The 24,800-nt window shown below is 40.2% G+C and overlaps 1 protein-coding gene and 1 non-coding gene across 4 annotated transcripts; both read left to right on the forward strand.

Annotated features, from left to right (window-relative positions):
* On the forward strand, positions 1-23,874 carry MACIR (macrophage immunometabolism regulator). 3 transcript variants are annotated; one of them, XM_060201247.1, is made up of 3 exons: positions 4-304; positions 5,955-6,044; positions 21,402-23,874. In XM_060201247.1, the coding sequence occupies exon 3, from the start codon at positions 21,425-21,427 to the stop codon at positions 22,046-22,048; it is 624 nt and encodes a 207-aa protein (XP_060057230.1). In that variant the 5' UTR covers positions 4-304; positions 5,955-6,044; positions 21,402-21,424; the 3' UTR covers positions 22,049-23,874. The 3 variants fall into 3 exon arrangements, with proteins under 3 accessions (XP_016045356.1, XP_060057230.1, XP_007526873.1); XM_007526811.3 differs by having other exon boundaries at positions 4-250; XM_016189870.2 differs by lacking the exon at positions 5,955-6,044 and having other exon boundaries at positions 1-250.
* Positions 12,006-12,161, forward strand: LOC132541498 (U1 spliceosomal RNA). The gene has a single exon (XR_009552663.1). It is a non-coding gene; the product is annotated as a U1 spliceosomal RNA (small nuclear RNA).
* Positions 23,875-24,800: the final 926 nt, after the last annotated feature.

Below are 24,800 nucleotides of genomic sequence, written 5' to 3' on the forward strand. Positions count from 1 at the left end.
TCAGAGCTGACGGGCTGTGCCTCTGCAGCCAGAGGGAGGAGGGCGGGAAGGCGGGCGGAGGAGGCGGAGGAGGCGGGGACAGCGCGGGGCGGTAGCTGGCGCTGAGCGCGGTGGGAGAGGAGAGGGTACCCGGAGGCTGAGCTGGCGGCCTGTGCCCGGATCTCCGCGCTGCAACCCTGCACCTCTCCCGTCGTCGTCTCCGGGCTCCGCGGCCCCAGCCACAGCAGAGGTGGCGGAGCTTGGGTCCCGGGTAGGTTGCACGGGGATGGCGGTTCCGTTTGCAACCTTTTGTGCTGCAGAAAAGGTGGAGTAGTGGTGATGGGTGGGTGCGCGCGCGGGGGGGGGGGTTGCCCTCTGGCATACCTCCCCAGTGCCAGCCCCCGTCGCGGCGCCGCCCCTCCCTCCCTCGTGTTGGGGCAGGGCGTGCGGTGGCAGCGCGGTACTGGGGAGCTCCGGCCGAGCCTCCAGGTTGGGCGGCGGAGTGGGCTCTTTGGCCCTTCGGCCTTGGCTGGCAGGTCCCCTGAGGCTGGAGACTCGGCACCTGGGGTTTGGGGAACTGGGTGGGGCCCTTGCGGGGTGCGGGGAGCCCGGGGCTCCTGGTACAGGGGTGGGGCCGCAGACGCCGTGAGTGTGCTGCGCGTGAGTGTACGGGGGCGTGCGCCCCGTGTGCGCGCGGCGTGCGCTCGCTGGGGAGCCTCGGCGCTCGGCGACCTGGAGCGTCTCTCCTGCGGCGCCAAGGAGCTGAAGTCGGGGCTCTTTGGCGCGCATGCTGGCTTGTGAGCTGCAGTGTCTGTCTGCACCTCCGGGCTATGGGCCTAACACCTCCCCCCTCGCCACCCTCCCATTGAGAAGTAGCTCTCTCCTGGGCCTGCTGCGCCTCTGGCCCAGTGCCCCGAATGCGCCCTGGGTGCCGCTGCCCGGGCCTGATAGCACTTAAGGGCGAGCCCCGCAGGCCCTTATCTTCTCAGGTCCGCCTTGCCCGAACTGCAATCTGGGGGGCGAGGCCACCCGCAAGCCCGCCCGCACCCGCGCCTGCCGGGCGTCTGCTAGCACGGCGGGGTGGAGGGCAGTCGAGGCGAGCGGCGCGCTTGTGTATTGGTTGGTGCCGGGTGCTGGCCTGAAGTGAAAGCGGCAGATGTCGTTGGGGCCTGGCCGCCCTCGCTCCACCTGTCGCGGGTGGACTTTGGAAGCTGGTGGAAAGCCAAGCAAAGGGGTTTCCAGGCTGGCGGCACTCAGACCATTGAGCATGCGGCCCCATTGTGAAGCTGCCAAACTCTCTAGTGGTGGAATCCGCAAATCTGCCAGAAAGGAGATGGGAACGGGAAGGGAATGAGAAGAGAGCCCCTTCTTTTCTCCTTTGCAAGCATTTCACGTCCTTAGGGTCTCCTTCATCACACCGGGAGGGAGGGGTTAGTGATTCGTATGGAGCCAAAATGCTGAGTGTATTTACGGATGATTGTGGTGCACAGGTGAAACTGGGACTGGGAACTTGAATCATTCTAGATAGAAGAAGAATGCAGTGGCTACTCCTAGCCAAAAGGATAATTTTTCTTGCACAATATTTTTGACGTTGGTAGACTTCATTTTACATTGTATTCTGAGATGAGCCACCCTGCAGCATTTAGTTACTGGTTACTATACTTTTTTTTTTTTTTTCTCAGGAAGTAGGTGAGACATTAAGGAAATAGAAATGACCTCTTCCCAAAGTTCACTCTTTGAGTTATTTTATTGGTGACCACTGCAAAACCTTAGTACTTTATTAAGACCTTGATTTATGCGTACAGTTATGTTTAATAAATAATAAGGTTCTAAGTGTTTTTATGTAAGCACATATATTATAAACTTAAAAATAAAATGACTAGCTTGAAATAGAAGAATTAATGAGTCCAGAGACTTAACTGATTTGATCAGAACTGGTGTACGAAGTTTCTGTTAATTTCTATTTTATTTAATTGCAAATGAGACTGGCTAGTAGCAACTATTCCAAGATAGTAGATTCAGGATATTTATTTACGTAGTGGTAAGTGAATGCTTATTTTTTCTACAAGTAAAAGTTTTGTGTTCTTTGAAGAGTTACTGTACACTTCAACCTTTAAAAAATATTTAGTGTTTGGGAGTAATAAATAATACTTAATATACAGCATTTACATTTTCCTTTCTACACTCGAGGGGAGAAAATCAGCTCTAGTCCTCCAAAGAGAAAGCTGATTTGTGACCAGCCTATTAAAGATTCTGGTTTTAAGCTTTCATCTGGAAGCTTGGCCAATTCCACAGTGTATACCTGTCCTATTTCAGTTGAAATTCTTAAAAGACAGATTTCTTGTAGGGATTACATATGTACTGTTCCATTTACTGCCAGTTATATTTATAGTGAAACTATTTTTTTTTCTAAATAGGGTGATTTCACATAATCATAAGACATTGGTGATATACCTCTCTAATTCTGTGAACAAAATAGAAAATGCTGCTCTTTAAGAACAACTAGAATTGATTCTAGAAAGAGAAACATATGCTTGTCTAACTGAACTTCTTGTGGGTTTTCTTATCACCAGGAGGTTAATAATTTTGTTTGTAAAGTCAAGGATGGTTTTAGAAAAGTAATAACCATCTTAACATTTATTCAGTTATTGATGGTATAGCTTATATTAATTACAAATTATAAGGTTAAGATTATTATAAAGTAACCCAAACTATGAACATATAGGTGCAGCTGAACATTTTGTCTTCCTTGTACTTTGGTAGTTAAACCTTTTCCATTACTCATTTCTTGAGACTTGTGGTCCTTTATTTTTTTTAAACTAATTTTTGGAGTAGTTCTTGAGACATAGGATTGCATTAGTCTGAGTGAAACTTTTAAACACTGTTCTGTTTCCTCTAGACTTTTTCGTTATTGGCCTGCTCTAAGATAGCTTTTCTGATAAATACTGTATATATCATTTTTTTTTCTTTCTATTAGGAAAACTAGAATTAGAACCCATAACTTCCGTTTTGCCTTTATGTGATATGTATCTTACATTCCAAAATGTACTTTATTTTCTGAAATTCACAGGGTCTATATACTGGTCCGTTATATTTCTAATTTCTGGTTTTGTTAATGTTTTTCTTGTTGATATTTTTTTTATTTGCACATGCTTAAGTCAGAGATTTATGGGTGCTGTGTGTATGTTCCCCTCTGGCCTAGCTTCAGGCATCACTTTCTTTTTTGCTTCAATGACTTGAACTTGCTAAGATGCTGTCTCTTGACCTTGCATAAACAGCATTCTTCAAAATGAGAACAATATCATCCCTCTTCATGCAGTTATATCCTTTAAATGGAATGCACAGTAAGACTCAGAAAATACTGTTGGTACCTGAATGCTTAAGTGAATAACTGAGGGGATACACCCCAAAGAAATATTCTTTGGATCTGTGGGAATACAAATAGAAAGGCTTTGTACGCTTTCCTATATTTCTTTATCTCTTTCAGGTCATCATTTTTTCAGTGTTACATATTATTTTTGAGTAGGGTAAGTGTAATCTACCAAACTGAGACTCTTTGGAGGACAAAGAAGATGCTGTAGAAAATTGTGCCAGGGCACTGTAATGTACCTGAGATACATGGTCACCCTATTTTTGAAGAGTATTCTTTGTTTACCTGTGATGGTTATCTATCACCTTACTTGAGAATTTGACACACTTGATAGTTAATGTTTGCAAACTTTTCTATTTGTGGAAGTTTCATTTGCACTTAAATGTTGGGTGTCTTTTGCTTAGTCACTCAGAATTCCTTATCCAGAGTCCTGTAGGTAACTCTTGGCCATGCTGATTTTAAAAAAAAAAATGCTTACAGGTTATCACAGTTCTTTTTCTGTGTTTCACTTGCTTACAACTATACACATACATTCAGGGCTTTGTTCTGTCTACTTTTATGGGTGTGGGTGTGTGTGTGTGTGTGTTTAGCATTTAGTCCATCTTGTAAGATTTTCATGTGAGTTTTTTTTTTCTTTTACTGTTTCTGAAAGGAGAGTCCTTGATAGTTTGCCAAATCTACATTTTCAAAACATCGACTACAATCAATTGCAAATGTTAAGAGACTTAAAAGGTTTTCAAGGTATTTTAAAAGTGTCATTTGGAAGCTCTGTATTTGGGGACATTTGTGTGATTGTTTTTTTAAATTTTTTTCTAATTGGAGATGGGGCAAAGCTCTCAGAATATATATATTTTTACTAAATTCCTTTATAGGCAATCTGATACAGAATGTATCTACTTCTATTACTTTCTGACCTCATTCTTTTTATTTTTTCCTGTCCTCCATTTTTATCTTCTTCCTTTTTATTCCTGTGCATTGCTAGCAGGCAATTGCCCCCCAAACAAAAAGTGAGTCAGACATGAATAATAAATGAAAAATGAAAAGGGGCTCCTACACCTTGCTTTTGCTCTGCACTGCTCCCTTGGACTCTGTGTGTGTAATCTATTCTTGGCTTAGTACTGGCTTAATAGGGATAATCAGTTACTATACTTTGTTTACTATGAAATCACTGACCATTTCCTAGACTTCCACATCAACTCCAGTGCAGGGTTTGGATAATTACTTTAGGGCATCTCTGTTTTCAAATCCAGGATGAAGTTTTAGGTTGCTTTAAATCAATTTGGAAAATATTACCTTTCTAATACTTAAGTTGGAAAAAAAGACTGTGCTACCAAAGTGCACGATGCAAATGATAGGAAAAAGTGAAGGAAATTTTAAGCTGCTTTTAAAGCTGTTCTTTTCAGTTGATAGGTTGAGAGTTTTCAAATGTTCTGCTTCTGTGTTTACTATCTCTACTTCTAGAAATTTAAATGAACTCTGTCTCACTCTGTGATAATTGCAGCCCTGAGAAATTAAGTGAAGATATAATTGTCTGTCTTGTTTGGTCATACAGCCTGTTGTATTAATTGAGAACCTTTTTTTTTTTCTTTTTTAATGTGGTGTGGGGGAATCAATGCAAGATCTCATGTAGGGCAGTCACGGTTCTACCCTTGGGCCACATCCCCAACTTCCGGTTGATAACCCTTTTTCCTGCTATATAATTTATGATTTGAGAAAACTGATAACGTTTGGGGAGAAAGTTTATGATGAGAAATGATACTATGTAAGACTTTCCACTCTGTACCTTAGACTTCTGGCACTTTTTAAAAAAAATATTTATTTATATATTTTCCTTTTTGTTGCCCTTGTTGCTTTTAGCATTGTTGTGGTTATTATTATTGTAGTTATTGATGTCATTGTTGCCGGATAGGACAGAGAGAAAGTGGAGAAAGGAGGGGAAGACAGAAAGGGGGGAGAGAAAGATAGACACCTGCAGACCTGCTACACCGTCTGTGAAGCAACTCTCCTGCAGGTGGGGAGCTGGAGGCTCGAACCGGGATGCTTACTCCGGTCCTCGAGTTTTGCGCCAAGTGCGCTTGACCCGCTGCGCTACAGCCCGACCCCCATTCTGGCACTTTTTTAAAGTTGGAGGTACCGTGAGCTAGGAATTAAAATTACTGCCTTTTAACTATTCCACAAGTGAGGCAATAGTGGTTTAAATAATCCACCTTTCCACATTTTTAAAACGGGATTTTATTTTACAGGTAGTAATTAACACATTTTTTTCTGCAGGCTATTATGAGCTTCTTGAACTCATGGTTGGAGCTAGGATGATGGAAACAATATTTAAGTGCCCAGTTTTCCTTCTTTTTCAGTCTGCATGTGGTATCCAGATAATTTAAGCAACAAAACAGAGGCATGGGCATGATAAAATATTTGAAGTTTCATTATCTGAAGAAAATCCGAATTGCTTTAATTCAGTTAATTAATAGTCTATATAACATACCTATACTAGTCCCTCTTGCTAGTTTTGCCCCATTTCACAATTAGAATTGATATAGTTGCTTTATAAATCTTTATAAGTCATGTTGCTTGTTAAAAGCTTATTTTTGTATTTTGTATTTAGTATCTGGAGTAGAACTGAAAAATTATTATGCCTGTGTTCCTTTGGGACTTATTGGAAGTTGTACAGTGACATCTACTGGGATTTAGTCTGGTGAGTTACATTTTGCTTTTTCTGTTAACCAACTGCATGCCAATAATATTAGAATGTGTTTTAAAGCATACACAGAAAGATGGTTGCCCAGTCTTAGTACTTTACAAATGTAGATACTGCAATTAAAAGTATTTTAATTTCAGGTGAGAACTAAGGTTGTTATAAGTGCTATTATAACTGAAATGCTTCTTTATAAAACTTTTTAAAAAAGTCTTATTAGATAAAGATAGATGGCCCTTTAGGGTGATATTACAAATAATAGAGGCTAGGATATATTCCAGTTAGGCAAATTTTAATAAAAGCATTAGTCTCCAATGATTGATGAAACAGTTCGCAGACATCCTAGTTGTGTATTATCACACATCAAGAATGGCAAACAAGTGACTGAAAGGAACATCATTTTCACTTAGTCGTATAACAGTTCACTGAAGTGTAGCATTCCTTTTATCACACCACAGATTTAAACTGCTAAAAATATGCAATACTGCACTGACTTTCTTTAATTGTCTGCTGACTTTCTTTAGTTGTCTTTTTTTCAGTGTGTCATCTGTGTAACTATGCTGACACAATTATCTGTGTGGCTTCTAGTCTTTGAAGGGGCACAGAATTAATAATGATATTTGTAGCCCTTTAGTACTTAAAAAAAGTGTGTGACTGTGAGTTCATACATCGGTATGCCATTTTTATTTTTGTATGTTTTATTTATTTTTTTTACTGGATAGAGGTAGAGAGAAATAGAAAGGGAAGGGGGAGATAGAGGAGAAAGAGATACCTGTAGCACTGCTTCCCCACTTATGAAGCTTTCCCCGTACAGGTGGAGATCAGAGGCTTGAACCGGGGTCTTAGAGCATTATAATATGTGTGCTCAGCCAGATGGACCATCACCCTGCCACATTTTACTTGTTCAGTATCTTGGCACATCCTTGCTTTGAATTACCTTGAGGAGAGGGGTAGATGACATAATGGTTCTGCAAAGAGACTCTCATGCCTGATGTTCCAAAATCCCAGGTTCAGTCCCCCACACCACCATAAACCAGAGCTGAGCAGTGTTCTGGTAAAACAAAACAAAACAAAACAATTACTATGAGCAGTTTCATAGTTAAATGGTTTCCAAATAAGGTGTCAGTAACAGAGTGACTTATAGGTATGATGGAGAAAAATACAAAAATTTAGGCTGACATAGTTTATCCAATTTATGAAAATATGTGACTTTTTTTTTTTTTTTACTGATTTACCATTGCTTTTTTTAACATTGTAAAGTTTTAGAAGTCAACTCCATACCTCTATCAATGCTGAAGTTTTACTGTCATCACTATCAAAATGAACTGATCCCGGTTTGAGCCCCTGGCTCCCCACCTGCAGGGGAGTCGCATCACAAAGCGGTGAAGCAGGTCTGCAGGTGTGTCTTTTGCTCCCCCTCTCTGTCTTCCCCTCCTCTCTCAGTTTCTCTCTGTCCTATCTAACAATGATGGCATCAATAATAACAACAATAACTACAACAAAAATTTTAAAAAAGCATAAAACAAGGGCAACAAAAGGGAAAATAAATAAATAATAATAAAAAAGAACTTTCCTATTTCCTAACCCATTCTTCCTAGTCTCTTGAACCTTCTCCTATAGGTAGCCACCATATTTTGAGATATATTCCACACTGAAACAGTTTCAAAAAACTAAAGTTTCGGTTTTAAAAGCTAAAAGTATATTTAGAGGGGGCTGGATATTAGTGCACCTGGTTAAACACAAAGTATGAAGCACAAGGACCCGCGCTCAATATGGCCACTAGGATCAGGCACCAAGACCCAGTGATAACCCTGGAGGTTAAAAAAAAAAAAAAAAGGGGGAGTCGGGCGGTAGTGCAGTGGATTAAGTAAGTGCAGGTGGCGCGAAGTGCAAGGACCAGCAGAAGTATCCCGGTTCGGGACCCGGGCTTTCCACCTGCAGGGGAGTTACTTCACAGGCAGTGAAGCAGGTCTACAGGTGCCTATCTTTCTCCCTCTGTCTTTCCCTCCTCTCTCCATTTCTCTCTGTCCTATCTAACAGCGATGACACCAACAACAACAACAATAACTACAACAACAATAAAAACCAAGGGCAACAGAAGGGAAACTAAGTAAATTTAAAAAAATTAAGAAAAAAGAAAACCGGGAGTTGGGCGGTAGCACAGTGGGTTAAGCGCAAGTTGCGCAAAGTGCAAGGACTGGAGTAAGGATCCCGGTTAGAGCCCCCAGCTCCCCACCTGCAGGGGAGTACCTTCATAGGTGGTGAAGCAGGTCTGCAGGTGTCTATCTTTCTCTCCCCTTCCCTGTCTTCCCCATCTCTCTCCATCTCTCTCCATTTCTCTCTGTCCTGTCCAACAACGACAACATCAATAACAACAACAATAATAACTATAACAATAAAACAAGGGCCACAAAAATAATTTAAAAAATTAAAAAAGAAAAGTATGTTTAGAGGATATTAACTAACAAATTATGTGGCTGAATCCTTAATTTATCCCATTGAGATAAAACACAAATTAGGAGCAATGAGTAGTGGCTATCAGAATATGTTTGTATGTCCTCATCTATTTGTATATGTACAGATATGTGTAAATATACATATGTGTGTGTATATATATATATGTATATATACATATATATGTACATATATATGTATATATACACACATACATATATTTGTAGATAGGTATACCTGTAAATAAAGCACATTCTAGGAGTGTTACAGAAGCTAAAATGAACCAACTTGAGAGGTACTGAATAACCTGTCACTGACTGTGCAAACACAGACTGAATGAAAAACCATTAACTTTCCTTCTGATTCTGAGATTGGGTAATTCACAGTTTGAAGAATTGTAAAAGTTGGATGACTATGAAAACCTTAGAAATATGTGACTGGCTTTTTGTTGTTGTTGTAGAAGTCAAGCTAACTTATATATAATAACATATACCCTTCTAAGGCATATGTATTCAGTTGTGTACTACAGCTAACATCAACTTTGATCATACTCCCAACACCCTGTGGCCGTTGTAGTCTTTCCCGTCCTCCCTGGTCCTCCACGGAGCCAGGACCTCAGACCTGTGTGATTTTTTTATTGCTTCCAGACAGCTTTTTCATTACAAAACAGACAAGCAACATAGCACTGGCACTTCCTGTGTACCACATTCCCCTTGTGATTCTGGGGGCTCAGGCTTGGACTGTGAACATGACAAAACAGTACATCCTGCTTGGTGAGCTATTTCTCTGGCCTCAATACATAATCCCCCCCTCTCCCCCCCACGTTTATTCATTTTATTGCTGAGTGGTAGTTCCCGTATGGCTGGGCCACAATTTCTTTTATCCACTTCACCATTGATAGATGTCTGAATGTTCATTCTTATTCACTTTTTTGTGTGAACTTAAGTTTTCATTTTTATTAGGCAGATACCTAGAAAGTTAGATAATAGGTTGTTTACTAAGCATTTAGTTAATAAGAAAGTGACCAAGCTGTTTTCTAAAATGACTGTCCATAACAAAGGAGTCTAAATAGTTAAAATAAGTATACCAAAGTATGTGCAACTGTTGGAACCAGATTCTTCTTCAGCACAGATCTGTTTTTATTTTGTGTTCAGTTTTAACATGTTCTGCTAGCAGATGTTTCTTTAAACCCATATGGTTTGGAAACATTAAATTAAGATGCTTTAGGGGTAGTTTATAAGAAATTGGAAGCAGCCCAAAATGATATCCATCAACATGACTAATTAACAGATTAAAAAAAATCAAATTTATAGAAGTGAAATTATTTCTGATAAGTTGTATATGACAGGTTCCCAAACCTATCAGCATGTTAGAATCACTTAGGCATTGTAAAAAATTTTTCCAGAGGGCCTGGGAGATGGTTCAGTGGGTAGAGTGTGTGTTATGTAGGCCTCCAGGCTTGCTTTCCATTCCTGTTCTGTAGGAGAGCACCAAGGAAAGTACTAAGCGAGCTCCATGGAAAATGGAGTGGTACTTTGGTGTACCACTTTCTTTCCTCTTTTCCACTCCATCTCAAAAATGCATTTAAAAAAATCGGCTGGGGGCTCGGGCAGTAGCGAAGTGGGTTAAGCGCACATGGTGCAAAGCGCAAGCACGAGCGGAAGGATCCTGGTTCGAGCCCCCCGCTCCTGCAGCGGGGTCGCTTCACGGGCGGTGAAGCAGGTCTGCAGGTGTCTGTCTTTCCTCCTCTCTGTCTCCCCTCCTCTCTTGATTTCTCTCTGTCCTATCTAACAACAACAACGATAGCAATGACAACAACAATGATAATGACAACAAAAAGGGCAACAAAGGGGGGCGGTGACCTCCAGGAGCAGTGGATTCTTAGTGCTGGCACCGAGCCCCAGCGATAACCCTGGAGGCAAAAAAAAAAAAAATCGGGCCAGGAAGCCAATCAGTAGCATCATGAATGAATTGCCCTAGGCTTGTACTACATAAAAGAATGAAAAAGTAATAAAAAACTTTTAGCATTTGACTGTACCCCAAATGAATTAAATGACAAATCTGAGTGAAAACACACATACCTGTTTTCTTAAATTTAAACATTTTTTTACTTATTATTTTTTAAATATTTATTCCCTTATGTTGCCCTTGTTGTTTTATTGTTGTAGTTATTATTGTTGTTATTGATGTCGTTGTTGTTAGATAGGACAGAAAGAAATGGAGAGAAGGGGGAGAGAAAGACACCTGCAGACCTGCTTCACCACCTGTGAAGTGACTCCCCTACAGATGGGGAGCTGGGGACTGGAACCGGGATCCTTCAACTGGTCCTTGTGCTTTACGCCACCTGTGCTTAACCCGCTGCACTACCACCTGACTCCCCCCCTTTTTTAAAACTTATTTTAATGGTTGAGATATAGAAAGATATAGAGTACAGTAGGGATGGGGGTGGGGGAGACCATGACCAGAGTACTACTCAGCTGTGGTTTATGGTGGTGTTAGGGATTGAACATGGGGCCTCAAAGCCTCAGACATGAAAGCCTTTCTGTATAACCATTATGCTCTCTCTCCAGCCCCATTTTAACTTAAAAAAAAATTTTTTTTTAAATTATAAGTCCCCAACTAGATTGCATATGGTTAAAGTGTAGGGAATCATCTCCTTAAAGAGCTTTAACAGTGTCTTTTAAATAGTTGGTATTGAAAACACATTATTGTGATGTTGTTAGTTTCTCTTTGACTTGCTCAGACATTGCCAACCAGGTATGATAAATGAGGACAAAATGAATTGCAGTGCAAGTATGAATATTAGTGTTTTTTTGTAGCTCTTTGGGCGCAGCATCTGTGCAAACAATTTGGGAGCTATGTGAGAGGAACTCAAACAAAATAGAAGGAGTACAGACTAGGGTCTGAGAGTTTTATAGCTTCCTGCATGGCTCTGTGTAAGCTCTTGTTTTCGTGGTAGAGTGTTTTCTCTGTGATCAGAGGCTCCAAGGAAATGAACTCTGCACTTAAAGTAGAGGGTTCTAGATATCACTGGACTGATAATAGTCAGACTTGGGAAACTCCCGTTTCTCAAGGAGTGGCTGTATTCTAAATAATTCCTTTCATATATCTCTTGAAAAGAATTTTTAGTTCTATTTTAGGACATTTTTGTTCTGTGTATTTGGAAAGTTATATCTGTTTCCTCTTAAATGATACCGTTGTATGTTGCTAAAAGCAGTTTAAACATATGGAGCTGTTATTGATTACTGAGAGTGATTCTATAAACTTGATTTAAAAATTCCAGTTTGACAGTACTTTTCAGATGACTGTTGCGAAACTTAACCGCAGTTTATCTAAGGAGCTAAGACATGGAGCTTAGGTTTTCATTATGTTGTTCCTTGTGTTACATGTGTAGGTGGTTTGGTTTCTTAGAGAATATTCAGAGCTGATTTATAGGGAGGTATGTGTTGTGGTTTGAATCTATTTGCTATACCCGTTATTTAAAAAATATGAGTCCATTTAAAAAAAAAATCAGGGGAGATACCATGATCACGAAGGTGGTTTTCCCAGGGCGAGGCTTATCCATTGCACTCCGGATGTGCTGACCCCTGCGATTTCCCCAAATGTGGGAAACTCGACTGCATAATTTGTGGTAGTGGGGGACTGCGTTCGCGCTCTCCCCTTTGAAAAAAAAAAATCAAGTATTGCCATATCTAGTTGTATGGTTTTGAATTCTCATCTATTTTAAGAAAATACAGTGATCACTATGATTTTTTTTGCTTTTTTTGTTGTTGTCTCCAGGGTTATTGTTCAGGCTTGGTGCTAGTACTACAAATCCCCTACTCCTGGAGGCCATTTTTTCCATTTTTACTGGACAGGACAGAGAGAAATTGAAAGGGGAGGGAGAGAGAGAAAAGGAGAGAGAAAGATAGACACCTGAAGACCTGCATTACCACCTATGAAGCATCTCCCATGCAGGAGGCGAGCTAGGGGCTTGAACCCAGAGCCTTGTGTGAGTCCTTGCACTTAGTTCTTTGTGCATTTAACTGGGTGTGCCCCTGCCCTGCCACCGCTATGAACATTTCTACATCTTTCATATGCTCTATAAATACCTCTTACTGCCATATTCACTTTTTTTTTGAGTTTAAGAAACTCAGTTTTATTAGTTACGCTCAACTACAATATGACCTTTTTCTGTTGTTACATTTTTCTTTTATTCTCTGAGATTTCACTTCTTTTTGTTATTGTAAGACTATTCTTCAGATGGTGCTTTGTGTGTGGGGGGTCTCTGTGGTCTGATGCTCTGCATTGTAGATGAGCCTACTTTCTTGGTTCTTATTGATGCCATGGGTATGGTGTTCCTTGCACATACCTGCAGTGTTTACAAGAGTGCTTTGTCATCATTTATCTTGCAGGCATGCTCTTTTGATACAAGGCTTATTTTAGAATATGAAGCAGAATGCTGACTCATGAATAGACTTGTTAAAAATAACAAATCCATAAGCAAACTTTTTTCATGGCAAAATGAATATATTGTTAAACGTAGTGTGTCTCTGGTTATAGTTACAACGATCTGATTTCCTGATGATGATTCTCTCACATAGAAGTTTTGAAGTGCAAAATACCAGACCCATCAAGATATGTTGACAAGATATTAAGACCATTCATGTTTTTAATTTAATTTAATTTAATTTAATTTTTATTACCGCCAAGGTTGTCATTGGGTTTCAGTGCCAGCACTATGAACCCACTGCTCCAAGGGCCATTTTTTCTTTTCTTTTTTTTTGTTTTCTTTTTCTTTCTCTTTTCTTCATCATCATCATCTCTTCCTCTTTCTCCTCCTCCTCCTTCCAATTACTGGGTAGGATAGAGAGAGGATGGGGAACTAGAAAAGGAGAAAGATAGACACCTGTACACCTGCTTCACTGCTCTTGAAGCATCTGCCCTAAAGGTGGGGAGCAGGGGCTTGAACCCTGGTCCTTGCGCAGGGTAATATGTGTGCTTCACCAGGTGTGCCATGGCCCACCCCCACCTGCTGTTTAGGCTTTTTAAAAAAGAATTTCCCAAATATAAAGTACCTGGACATTTCCCTATTTTCTTCTTTTTAAAAAATATTTATTCCCTTTTGTTATCCTTGTTTTATTGTTGTAGTTATTGTTGTTATTGATGTTGTTGTTGTTGGATAGGACAGAGAGAAATGGAGAGAGGAGGGGAAGACGGGGAGAGAAAGATAGACGCTTGTAGACCTGCTTCACCACTTGTGAAGCGACTCCCCTGCAGGTGGGTAGCTGGGGGTTCAAACCGGGATCCTTACACAGGTCCTTGTGCTTTGTGCCACTTGGGCTTAGCCCGCTGTGCCACTGGCCGAAACTTTTCCCTTTTTCCCTGTGACAATACCTACCTATGATAGTACTTACTGATCATTTAAAAGATAACCTGACAAACTTAATTCTGTAAGTGTTCTCAGAATCTTTTTCCAAACTTTAAGTCCAGTCAGGAAATTCTCAGAAATTTAAGACTATAAAAAGTTGGATTTGTTCCCCACCTGCAGGGGAGTCGCTTCATAGGCAGTGACGCAGGTCTGCAGGTGTCTTTCTCTCCCCTCTCTGTCTTCCCCTCCTCTCTCCATTTCTCTCTGTCCTATCCAACAACGTCGACAAAATAATAACCACAATAAAACGAGTAACAAAAAGGAATAAATAATTATAATTTTTTTTAAAAAGTTGGATTTGATCATGTTGAAGAATGGAAGGATGTGCTTATTTAGCATTTTACCCTGCTAAAAAGAAAAGATTTGCCAGTTAGTGGACTCTTATCTCAAACTCAGCCTTTCCCCATCGTTCTAAGTGCCACACAGTAAATGTGCTTTGGGAGGGCTATGCTAAGTGAAAGGGATCCTTGAGGAAAAAAAAAAAAGTGATCAATTTGTTAGTCTTGGTTATGTCATTCACACTCCTACTTCAATATCAAGATCTGGAGATATTCTTGTACATCTGGCAAGACACTGCAGAGATCATGTAACCACCTCAAGGGACAGTTTAGTTTGAGGTTGTGCTATTGTTTGGAACAAGAATACTGATGTTTTCATGGTTGAAAAGTGCAAACTATTTTCCAGTTCTTAAAATTGCTCATCAAGGCCAGAGAGCGCACTAAGTTGGGTGTGTACCTTTGCTGCGCTAGTGCTGTGGTCCACCTCCAGTTTTCTGTCTAGACACTCCTCTTGCATCTATCTGAATTAAAAAGTAGACAGGTGCCGTGAAAAGTGAAATCGCATATGGGAGAGGCCCCATTACAAAATATTCAGCAGGTAGCAACTGTATACAGTGAGCCTTTTCATGTTTCAGTGCACGGAAACTCCCATTCAGAAATTTTACAAAGTATTAACCTGTTTTCAGTGTCTTTGACTACTACACTAAATCTTTGTGGTAGAGGATACTAGAAGAAGTTTTCTTGCTTTCTCTCTTTCTTCCTTTTTCTTTTTTTAATATTTATTCCCTTTCGTTGCCCTAGTTGTTTTATTGTTGTAGTTATTATTGTTGTCGTCGTTGTTGGATAGGACAGAGAGAAATGGAGAGAGGAGGGGAAGACAGAGAGAGGGAGAGAAAGATAGACACCTGCAGACCTCCTTCACTGCCTGTGAAGCGATGCCCCTGTAGGTGGGGAGCCAGGGGCTTGAACCGGGATCCTTAGCCGGTCCTTGCGCTTTGTGCCACGTGCACTTAACCCGCTGCCCTACCGCCTGACTCCCTTCCTTTTTCTTTTTATCATTGTATTGGAAGGTTAATTGTTTACAGTATGGCTGCTGGCACATGGAAATAATTTCTCACGTCCTATGATAGGTGTCTGGAGAACACTTTCACCCTTGAGTTTTTGTCTAACTAGTGTTTCCTGGGAAAGAATAATAGGTTTCTTTTTTTTTTTTCAATATTTATTCTTTTTTGTTGCCCTTGGTTTTTTTTATTGTTGTAGTTATTATTGTTATTGAGGTCGTTGTTGTTGGATAGAACAGAGAAATGGAGAGAGGAAGTAAAGACAAAGGGGGAGAGAAAGGTAGACACCTGTTGACCTGCTTCACTGCCTGTGAAGCGACTCCCCTACAGGTGGGGAGCCAGGGCTTGAACTGGGATCCTTATGTCGGTCCTTGGGCATTGCGCCACGTGCGCTTAACCCACTGCGCTACCACCCAACTCCTGTATAATAGGTTTCTTAACACTAGAAGACCTGGCGGAAATTTCCATAGATCTTAAACATCTTTCTGTTAATAATCTAGGTTAGCTACTGTATTTCAGGTAAATGCTAGGAAAATTCTGTTGGATAGTTTTGTTTAAGAGATGATATCTCTATCCAATATATATAATAGTTTTTGTTTTTGAGGTAACCTTGGCTTACATGCTTGTAAATGTTTTACAAGTATAATTTCTCATCTCCTCAAAACACACTGCCTGCTCTCACAAAGTACCAGTATCCCTCTGTGTTAAGTCCATTGGACCAACTCACCCCTGAAGCCCCCCCCCCCCGTTCTCTTGTTAAGTTCAGTGATACAAATTGAATCATAGAGCTTTGCTTGTATTCCTCTGTATGAGTGAAGTCATTCCCTATTTTCATTTTATTGATATACTGGGTTTTTGGAAAAGTCATTACTTATTTTTACATAGAAAAGCAGAAAAATATGCCATGACTTTTTTTTCCCTGACAACAGCCCAGTGTCAATTCCTTAAGTATTTTTTTTAAATTTCTTTTTATATCTATTTTCCCTTTTGTTGCCCTTGTTTTTTTATTTTTGTAGTTACTATTATTGTTGTTATTGATGTCTTCGTTGTTAGATAGGACAGAGAGAAATGGAGAGAGGAGGGAAGACAGAGGGGAGAGAAAGATAGACACCTGCAGACCTGCTTCACCGCTTGTGAAGCTACTCTCCTGCAGGTGGGGAGCTGGGGGCTCGAACTGGGATCCTTATGCAGGTCCTTGTGCTTCACGTCACATACGCTTAACCCTCTGTGCTACCGCCCAACTCCCTCCTTAAGTAGGTCAGATTTAGTGGTAATGAATTTATTTATTCCCTTTGTTGTTTTATTGTTGTAATTATTATTGTTGTCATCGTTGTTGGATAGGACAGAGAGAAATGGAGAGAGGAGGGGGAAGACAGAGAGGGGGAGAGAAAGATAGACACCTGCAGACCTGCTTCACTGCTTGTGAAGTGACTCCCCTGCAGGTGGGGAGCCAGGGCTCAAACCGGGATCCTATACTGGTTCCTGCGCTTTGGGCCACCTGCACTTAACCCGCTGCGCTGCAGCCCAACTCCCCGGTAATGAATTTCTTTAACCCTTTTAAACAGTGTTTATCCTAAAAGCTCTTTGTTCTTTTAAACCTCATTAATAACCTAGCAGAAGAAAGTATTCTTGCTTGGAGGTCATTTTCATTCAAAACATAAAATACATCCTGCTAATCTTTTTTTTTTTTAATTTATTCCCTTTTGTTGCCTTTGTTTTATTGTTGTAGTTATTGTTGTTGCTGTTAATGTCATTGTGTTGGATAGGACAGAGAGAAATGGAGAGAGATGGAAAGACAGAGAGGGAGAGAGAAAGATAGACACCTGCAGACCTGCTTCACCACTTGTGAAGCGACTCCCCTGCAGGTGGGGAGCCAAGGACTCAAACCCGGATCCTTATGCCTGTCCTTGTGCTTTGTGCCACTTGTGTTTAACTTGGCTGCGCTACCGCCTGACTCCCCCTACTAATCTTTTCTAACCTTTAGTGTTTCTGCAGAGAAGTCAGCTGATGACATACAGGATTTCCACTATACATGACTCTGCTTTTTTTTTGTCTGGTAGTCTTTAGAATCAATCCTCTTTTTTATCTTTGAATTATTATGTGTCTTGGTCAACTTAGATTTGGTTTAATTTGTCTTGGAGCTCTTTAAACTTCCTAGATATGGGGGTATATATCTCCTTTAATTCTGTAGGGAAATTTGTTATTAAATTTCTTCAGATATGAATTCTGACTCTTTTCTTCATCTTGTGTCATTATGATGTAAATGTCTTTCCTCTTGAAGTTGTCCCATAATGCTATTATATTTCATTTGATTATCATTTGTCTTAGTGCTTTTTTGCTATTCTTTTTTTTTTTTTTTTTGGTGGGGAGAGGTGGCTTCCTTTACAAATCTTCCTCTACAGGTGTTCTGGTTTGTTTTTTTTTTTTTAAACTGGAGCATTGCTAAGTTCTGGTTTATGGTGGTGGTGCTGGGGATTGAACTTGGGGACTTCAGAGCCTCAGGCAAGAGAGTCTTTTTGCATAACCATTATGCTATCCTACCCTTGCCCCTCCTTTTTGCTCAGTTATTATCCTCATTTATCTGAACACTGCTATGGACGTTTCTGTACTTTCCTTCAATGTTTTCCCACTTCTCCATAGATCTCGATTTGGTGAGCACCTTTAGGATTGTAGCTTTGAAAACTTCAACATGCAGCCTATATAGCTTTTTTGAATTGGATTTTCCTGTAAACTCCTTTCCTCTGTATTCCCATTAAGTTTGATTTTTCATGAAGATCAGGCCTAGCAGTCTGTATTTGGGCAGGCATTGGCAGTGATCAAGGATTTGCAATCACAAGTACCTGATTAAAGTTATATTGGCCAAATTCTGCCAGACTAGAAGTTTGAGCTTGCAGGTGTATCACAAAATGGTAGGAAGGAGAACTCTAGAAGTCTGTTCCAATGGGGTGTTACTCTGTGGCTCTTCCCACCCTCATTGCAATGAGGACTGAATTCCCCAATGGCTGCTTTCAGCAGTTGTGTACAGTTGTCACATGGTTTATAGATTTCGCCCCCACCCTGACTCTGCTTCCTTCCCTTCCTCCCCACTACTGCTATAAAATTGTGAAATCAAGAGCTGTAGTAGAGGCAGGACAGGCTGCGTGAGTAGCAGTCGTGGAGGTACTGACACCAGTTGGGAAATTCCTAGACAGACTGAGTGAATGACTCTTAACAGACGCAAGCTGGTAGCCGAGGCCCAACAGGGCAGGCAGCAGCAGAAGCAGCCAGATGGGGTAGGCAGGCAGCAGTGCTGAGAGTCCAGTCAGAGTGAATGATTGCAGTAGTAGGAGCCTAGCTGGAACAGAGCAGGTATGATCTTTACTCTTGGTGTGAAGGTCTCTTGTCATTGCTTTCAGGACTTTTTCCTTTTGTGTTAGTTTATCTGACTTTCATGCTCATTCTGTGCTATTTTTTTTTCATGTATGTTACCATATTTGTGGTGGTGCTGGTGGCAGCAAAAGAAAAACAAGGGGTGCTAGCCCTCTGCCATCCTAGCCAGACGTTGAGAAGGTACTGTTCCACCAGTTGTCATTTAGTTTGTGGATTGCCACTCAGCTGGCAGAAGTATCTTTTTCTTATCACACCAGCTTTTGACCTTGATACATTTCTCCAGTCTTTAATGGAAAAACTTCCATTTTTTTTTCTTATTTTGATGAGTACTTACATTCTAGCTAATAATCTAAGTACTTACTCTATCCAAACCTGTGTGTCCCATCATTGATTCTCAATTTCCAGGGAATCTTAGAGTTCCTTGATGCAGCAGGAGGGGCTTCAGATGGAAACAAACTTCAGTTGATCCTAAGGATCACAGAAATCCCTCGCCTGCTCTTCTGCACTGTGACTTTGTACACTAGTACTTTGCTTAGCAACTCCCTTCCCCCTTGAATGTGGGGTTAATGGATTGCACTACAGTTGTTAGACGTGAATTACACTCTCATCTCCTTGTGATAGCTGTCTGCTAAAATGCTCTCCACTCCAGTGTTGACTCTTTTCCACCATCATGAACCAGGACTCCCGTTGGATAAGCAGCTTTTAGCCCTCATAGGCAAAAAAGATGACTTCATTTTTAAAAATATTTATTTAAATTATTTATTTATTCCCTCTTGTTGCCCTTGTTTTTATTGTTGTAGTTATTATTGTTGTCGTTATTGTTGGATAGAATAGAGAGAAATGGAGAGAGGAGGGGAAGACAGAGAGGGGAGAGAAAGAGAGACACCTGCAGACCTGCTTCACCACTTGTAAAGTGACTTCCCTGCAGGTGGGGAGCCAGGGGCTCAAACCGGGATCCTTATGCAGGTCCTTGAGCTTTGCGCCACATGCGCTTAACCTGCTGCACTATCACCCAACTCCCAAAAGATGACTTTAAATCCCTCTTCTGTCTGTAGAACCTGTTTCAGGAAGGTTAGAATATTAGTTCATAGAAAAGGAAGTTAGGAGAATGCAGAAAGGTGACTTGAGGATGGGCTGGTGAAACAGGTCATTTGAGTAGGAGACTACTTTGTTTTGTGTGCAACCAAGGTTTGAACCCAGCCCCCAGTATGTGAAGGAGACTTCTGAGATCTATTTCTCTATCTAAAAAAAAAAAAAAGAAGAGAGAGAAAGGTGATCAGTGGAAGTTCATGAACTGTTATATGTCGTAGACTGCCAGACTTGGAAGAGTCCTCAACCAGAATTTGATGTAGATTTACTGGGTGTGTAGACCTCCAGAGTCTGTTGCATTTTGTATACAGGCCCGGCCTGTATACAGGCCTCTCTTGTAGGTATTTCAAAGTGAAATAATAGAGAAACAGTCAGTTCCTTACTGTTGCTGCCTGTCAGGTTAGGTGGGTTTAAGGCCTTGGAGCTATTCTCTACTCTTCCTGGGTTATAGAGTTAATGAGAGGAAGGATTAGTTTGTCACTTGGCTTAGAGTAAATATTTGTTAGTTCAGCATATAAGCTGATGACGCTTCATATTTATTAGATGAGAAATGTTTTGGGTGTAGTGGACACACTTAAGTATCTGGTAGTTACCGACTGTCCCCATTACCCCATTACCAGCTCAGAGCAGTGAAAACCTAATGACAACAAAAACCACCAAGTACAAATCATGGATCAGTGGCCTATTTTCTGACTGAACATTCCAAATGGATCTGATACTTTACGTATGTTTCACATTAAACTCAGCCTAAATTATTGGATTTAGCATTAACTTGAAAACGGCAGAATGGTTTCTTTTCATTCATTGGGGATTTGGAAGGAGGAACTCTATACAGTGTCGGGGAGCAGTCCCTGAAGGGTCCTCCATACATTAACCATGTCTTAGTTCTAAGTAGAAATTCTTGCAGAAATTAACTAGCTTTCATCAGTTATTATATGCTCCTTAAACATAATTGATCAGTTATTGATGTAATGAGCTGAGAAATAAATGATAGAAGTAAAGATTTTAATTTTTTTTATATTTATTCCCTTTTGTTGCCCTTGTTGTCTTTTTATTGTTGTAAGTATTGTTGTTGTTATTGATGTCGTCATTGTTATATAGGACAGAAAGAAATGGAGAGAGGAGGGGAAGACAGAGAGGAGGAGAGAAAGACAGACATCTGTAGACCTGCTTCATGGCCTGTGAAGCGACTCCCCTGGGGAGCTGGGGGCTTGAACTGGGATTCTTGCGCCAGTCCTTGCACTTTGCACCAAGTGCGCTTAACCCGCTGTGCTACCGCCCTACTCCCAAGATTTTAATTCTTAAGTTGCAGTTATTTTATGGATTCATGTGAAACTGTCTGCTTGTTTTTATTTCCTTGATGTTGAGATCTATATTTGATAAGCCTGGCAGTTGTATCTGGGAGTAAAACCGTGTGGCTGACTGGAACTCTGCTGTTATTTTCTGCTTGCTTCTCCATCTGACCCTTTTAATAGTGCTTTAGGCTTTAATTTAACTTGCCTTTGAGTTCTTGAAGGCAGAGAGGTAGTAGTCACTTCGTGCCTGCTTCAGAATGTTAGTAGACATAGAGAAAAGCCAGCTGATAAGTACAAACCCTGCTTTTCAGACCAGTGCTATTTCGTGCTCTGTGATCCGTGGTGGCCCATGGTTGTATACATTCTTAAGACTTTTCTAACTTGAGTCTCTTCACTTTTAGGATTGTGTAGCGTGGTGCCTAAAATGGAAGTGGATGTTAATGGTGAGTCCAGAAGTCCCCTGACCACCCTGCCTTTGCCTGTGACAGAGGCAGGCTCCCCAGGGAAGGCAGAGGCAGAGAAACCCCGCTGCTCTAGCACTCCGTGTTCACCCATGCGCCGGACTGTGTCAGGCTACCAGATCCTCCACATGGACGCTAACTATTTGGTTGGCTTTACCACTGGTGAAGAACTCCTGAAGTTAGCCCAGAAGTGCACAGGAGGTGAAGAAGGTAAGGGAGAAGCTATGCCTTCCTTGCGCTCCAAACAGCTGGATACAGGACTTGCACGTTCCTCTCGTTTCTATAAAACCAGAAGTAGGTACTACCAGCCATATGAGATTCCAGCTGTCAATGGCAGAAGACGAAGACGGATGCCCAGCTCAGGAGATAAGTGCACTAAATCTTTACCATATGAACCGTATAAGGCCCTTCATGGGCCTCTGCCTCTTTGTCTTCTTAAAGGTAAGAGAGCTCATTCCAAATCTCTGGACTACCTCAATCTAGATAAAATGAACATCAAGGAGCCAGCTGACACAGAAGTGCTACAGTACCAGCTTCAACACCTAACCCTCAGAGGGGACCGTGTGTTTGCTAGGAATAATACATGAATGACTTGCAAAGAGTGTCAACCAGTTTTGGTCAAATTACACTTGGCTAGAAAAATCCACTGTTGTACTCTGTACAGGACTCTTCACACTATAGATGGTTATATCAGCTAAATGTTCCTGGAACATAAAAAAAAAATGTTTGGATCAAATTTTGAATACAGGAATGAGAATCACAGGTACTTCGGGGAAATCATTCTAGAGGATGCATCTGCAGAGGAAACAGAATGTTAACTATTAGTTTGTATAGCTTTTTAGCTAGGAAGAAAAGGCTTCGGTACAGTAATACCTTTATGATAATGACATTCAAATTGGGAATGTTATCTGCTTGGTTGTTGCTGACTTGGAATGATACATTAGAAATTTGTATCTTAAGTACTCAAGTACATCTTTAATCTCTGTATTTTAGTATACAATGTATGTAATGATTTGTTTTCTGAAATTTAGAACTTGAACATTGCTGAATTGGACCACTTTTTATTTTTAAATATTGAGTTTAAATATTTTATAACTGGTTTTGCACTGAAAAAAAATTAACATTTCTGATTGACAAGAGAGTAATCTTTCTCCCCTTGCCTCAGTAATAATATTGAGCAGTGAATTTTTTTTTTTTAAATTTCCGCATGGAAAGTTATTGATCTTTACGGCTGTAAAATATTTCTTTATAGTGTTATTAAAGTGTGTCTTAATAAAATTAAATTTGGGATACAAAGTATTTATTTTACGTTGGGTGGGCGGGAGGAACTCTTCCAGAATGTTTCCAGTATGAAGTTTTCATAAGTTGAAAAGGTTTCCAATAGTGCTTATTTTCTAAATTAAAATTCCTCTGGAATTTAAAAAAAGAAAGGATTCTTTTAATTGTGGATTATAGGCATAATACTGTTTGCATCTGAATGTTCTGTAAGTGAATGGAACTTTAATAGAGGAAGTCATGATTTATACTATCGAATGCTTAAACTAAGTATTATGAAGTGACACCATTCAGCATGGCATTGGGTTATCCCAGTTGTAGTTCTGTGCAGTACAGCCACTTACTTAAATTCCAGTATCTAGGATTAGTGTAGGAGCCTAAAGTGTTCCTACAGTTTTAATGGGTTAATCCTGGATTACTTAACAATTTATGTCAATTGCACTGGTTTAATTTGTTGCTAAAGAAATAAAGCCCAAGCTTTAGTAACAAATACAGCTCAACTATTCTTGAATATATTTTGGAAACAAAAAGTGTATGTAACTTACGTTTTGTAAAAGTTTCTATTTCTTTCTCTTTTGACTCTAGAAGGTGCAATTTATTACTGATTTGCCATTTTTGGAAACATAGAACTGCTTATTTAAAGTTTTGGTTTTGGGGCTGTGAGTTTTTTTTAGGCGTTGTAATCTTATAAAATAAGGACAGTTTTAAATTGAGTGGGTCATTCCTGGTATAGAGTGACTGAATGACAAACTCTACTTAGAGCCAATAAATAACTATTGAACACTAGGAACTCTAATCAACATTTATTATACTTTCACTAAAGTAAACTATGTGAAAGAGGTTGGAGAAAGTTGGCCTATAACCTACCGAATTAATGAGATTTTTGTGGTGGGCTGAACAATTTTCAGCAGTTGTATATTTTAAAGTAAATTGCACCTTTGTAACATATTGTATTGACGAGTGATCACTAAGATTAACTATATCTATACAGTCATTAGTTTGACAAGAAATAGAATCCTGTCAGATGCCAAAGAGTTGGGGTTTTTACGTTTAATGATTAAACACCGTTATTTATTGATGATTTACCCTGTGGAACTGTATTATTTCTAACTATGAAATAAAAGGGTGATGTAAACATCCTTTGTTGTGTGGTGCTTTCAGTGAGGTCCACCATCAACAAATTCTGTGCTATTCAAAAATTCCATCTTACCATTTATTTTTCTGACCCCATTTTGGTGCACATCCACACTTTAAGGTAAAGGACAAATTTATTATAAGTACATGCATTCAGTCTTTTAGGATGCACAGCTGTGTGCCTGTGAGATCAGTCCGTGCCCACATGCCTAAATAATTTCTTGAGCTGAATAAAAATATGTATTTTTTGTTTGTTTTGTTTTGCTTTTACTTAAAAACAGGTGAGACTCTGGCAAAAATGAAGGGGGGATTCGAAGTTTGGAACCTGGCCTATTTGCTGTTACTTGACTTGTGGAGCTGTATAATTTTAAGTCTACATTCCTAGAAAGAAATCTTCCAAAATTCTAGGTTGGTCATTTTCAACATGTTTTTGTGTAGACACTTTCTCTAGTTAAGTTTCACATTTGCTGCATTCCTGGGGCATGTGCTCCTGTAGTAGCCAGTTTCCTGTCATCATCATCATCATCATCAACAACAACAACAACAACAACAAAGAGGCTATACTAGACAATTTTGACTGGGAAAAAGCAAAATATAACAAAAAAACCTCTCCATTTTTTGGTCTAGTGGGACCTTGTACCTGTATGACTCCCCTATTCTTTTTGCTTTTAAGAGAGGAAAAAAAGGGGGGTTGGATGGGAGGAAGGGTAAACGGTAAGAGAAGAGAGGCATTATAGCGCCTGGTTGTTGGTGTTTCCTTGTTGTGCTGAGGGCTCAAACCTGGGCCCTTGCACATGGTAAATTGTGTGCTTTACCAAGCGAGCTATTTTCCAGCCCCCCCATATCATATTTTATTTAGTCTTTGATTTTATTTTTTTTTTAATTCATCACTTTATTGAGGAAATGCTGATTCACAGGGCTTATTGTCAC

The sequence above is a fragment of the Erinaceus europaeus genome, chromosome 11 (assembly GCF_950295315.1).
Source record: "Erinaceus europaeus chromosome 11, mEriEur2.1, whole genome shotgun sequence".
Lineage (NCBI taxonomy): Eukaryota > Metazoa > Chordata > Mammalia > Eulipotyphla > Erinaceidae > Erinaceus > Erinaceus europaeus.

What these genes read in the sequence shown, in the direction of transcription:
- MACIR (XM_016189870.2), top strand. Translation starts at nt 21,425, where the DNA reads ATGGAAGTGGATGTTAATGGTGAGTCCAGAAGTCCCCTGACCACCCTG.